This window comes from Aplysia californica, unplaced genomic scaffold (genome assembly GCF_000002075.1).
Source record: "Aplysia californica isolate F4 #8 unplaced genomic scaffold, AplCal3.0 scaffold00621, whole genome shotgun sequence".
Classification (NCBI taxonomy): domain Eukaryota; kingdom Metazoa; phylum Mollusca; class Gastropoda; order Aplysiida; family Aplysiidae; genus Aplysia; species Aplysia californica.
In genome coordinates this window covers 346,459-348,184 of record NW_004797891.1, presented here as the reverse complement: position 1 = coordinate 348,184, position 1,726 = coordinate 346,459, and the positions used below count along the sequence as shown (strand labels likewise).

The 1,726-nt window shown below is 38.4% G+C and overlaps 1 protein-coding gene across 1 annotated transcript in view; it reads left to right on the top strand.

Annotated features, from left to right (window-relative positions):
• Nucleotides 1–1,726, top strand: part of LOC101857363 (leucine-rich repeat-containing protein 74A) — a gene marked incomplete in the record, with an annotated part of 21,814 nt that overhangs the window by 14,607 nt on the left and 5,481 nt on the right. The window contains 1 exon segment of the mRNA XM_035972238.1: nucleotides 715–909. Within this exon segment, the coding sequence (XP_035828131.1) occupies nucleotides 715–909 (195 nt within the window).

Genomic DNA, 1,726 nt, shown 5'->3' with positions numbered 1-1,726 from the left:
ATATACAGTGTGCGTGTGTGTATGTGTGTGTATGTGTGTGTGTATGTGTGTGTGTGTATGTGTGTGTACTTGGTATTAAAATGTTTTCTTAACGTCTTACAATATCTTTTTAACTAAGTGAAGATGGGAACAACTTCACAACTCCCTTGGTTGGTGTTGTTCTTACAAGCATCTTTGTTGGTCCCCCTGGGGACTCACAAGTGGAATGTTTAACCCCTTCAGTACCAAACTGACGTACCTGGTACGTCATGGAATCACACAATTTCAATTTTCTATGTCTTGAAGTCCCTGAGAAAGAAAAAAACATGTTATATTGAATGAAATAACTGTAGTTGACATCATGGAAATAAACTAAGAAATTATTGTTCTGTCTTTTTTTCTATTGTCCATCTTTCCTTTTTTTTCCCACCGGCGTCTGTGGTGTCGTGGGCGCTTCTCCAGCGCACGCAAAAGACTAGGATTCGAGTCCCTTACGGCAAGGATTTTATTGAGTATCTCGATATATATTCATTCATTCATTCATTCATTCATTCATTCATTCATTCATTCATTCATTCATTCATTCATTCAATCATTCATTCATTCATCCACGTATGTATTTAGGTATTAAAGTATTTATTTATTTATTTATTTTCTTATTTATTTATGTATGTATTTATTTATTCATTTATTTATGTATTTATTTATTTATCTTTCTATATTTCCCCCCACCAGGAAAACCCTACCCTGAAGTACTTAAACGTGAGTTGGAACGGCTTCGACGACGACGGGGCCACGTCTATGGGCACAGCCCTGGGCCACAACGGCGTCTTGCTGGAGCTGGATCTGTCCTGTAACAGGATAGGCCCCAAGGGAATGCTCAACCTGCTCAAAGGATTCCGCTCCAACGACTCCTTGGAGACCCTGCGCGTGAGTTTTTGGGGCTGGGGAAAAGCTACAGTGTGGTAAAAAACAATCGTGGCGCAATTATTGGCAAGTATTTCCTCACGTATCGAGCAAAGAGGCCTGATGTTGTGTCCTTGGGAGAGGCACTTTACACAAATTTTCCTCACCTCATCCAGGTGGAAATGGGTACCCAGCTATAGTCAGCGAAAGATCTTGTCAGTTTGTTAATGTTTGAATGCTTAATAGCTGCTTGCACTCTATGCTTCCCGGGAAGCCGAAAATGTTTCTGGGTGTTCTGTGGTCTGCTGGGGTAATAATATAGTGTAAAGCGCATAGAGCTTGCAGTTGAGCGGGACTGTGCGCTCTACAAATGCTATAATTTATTATTATAAATATAACGAGTCCAGCTTTTGCACAGTGACTTGTATTAATTTGTCTTAACAGGTCAATATTTTTGTACACACCAGTTAGCTGTATTCTAGAAAATTCCTTAATAACTACAAATTAAAAATCCCTGAGGGTGATTTTTACAGATTTTAAAAGGTTTACAGCTCTAACAATATCACTTTTTAAAGCAAGTCTGTCATTTTTTTTTTTCTAATCGCGACAGTATGTTTATTGAACGCATGTTTTGAGAACATCTAGGTCTAGATCTAGTTTTAAAAAGTGTTCAATACAAAATTAATTTCTCTTTAGAAGTTTTGCCACTAAAAAGCAGTATTGGTGAGCTGTGACGTAGGCCACAGCGTATACAAAATATGTGTGAGAAACGGGAAGTGCTGAGAACAATCCCATTTTCCGCGTGGCGGAGATTTATAGTATTTTATATCAATTTATAAAG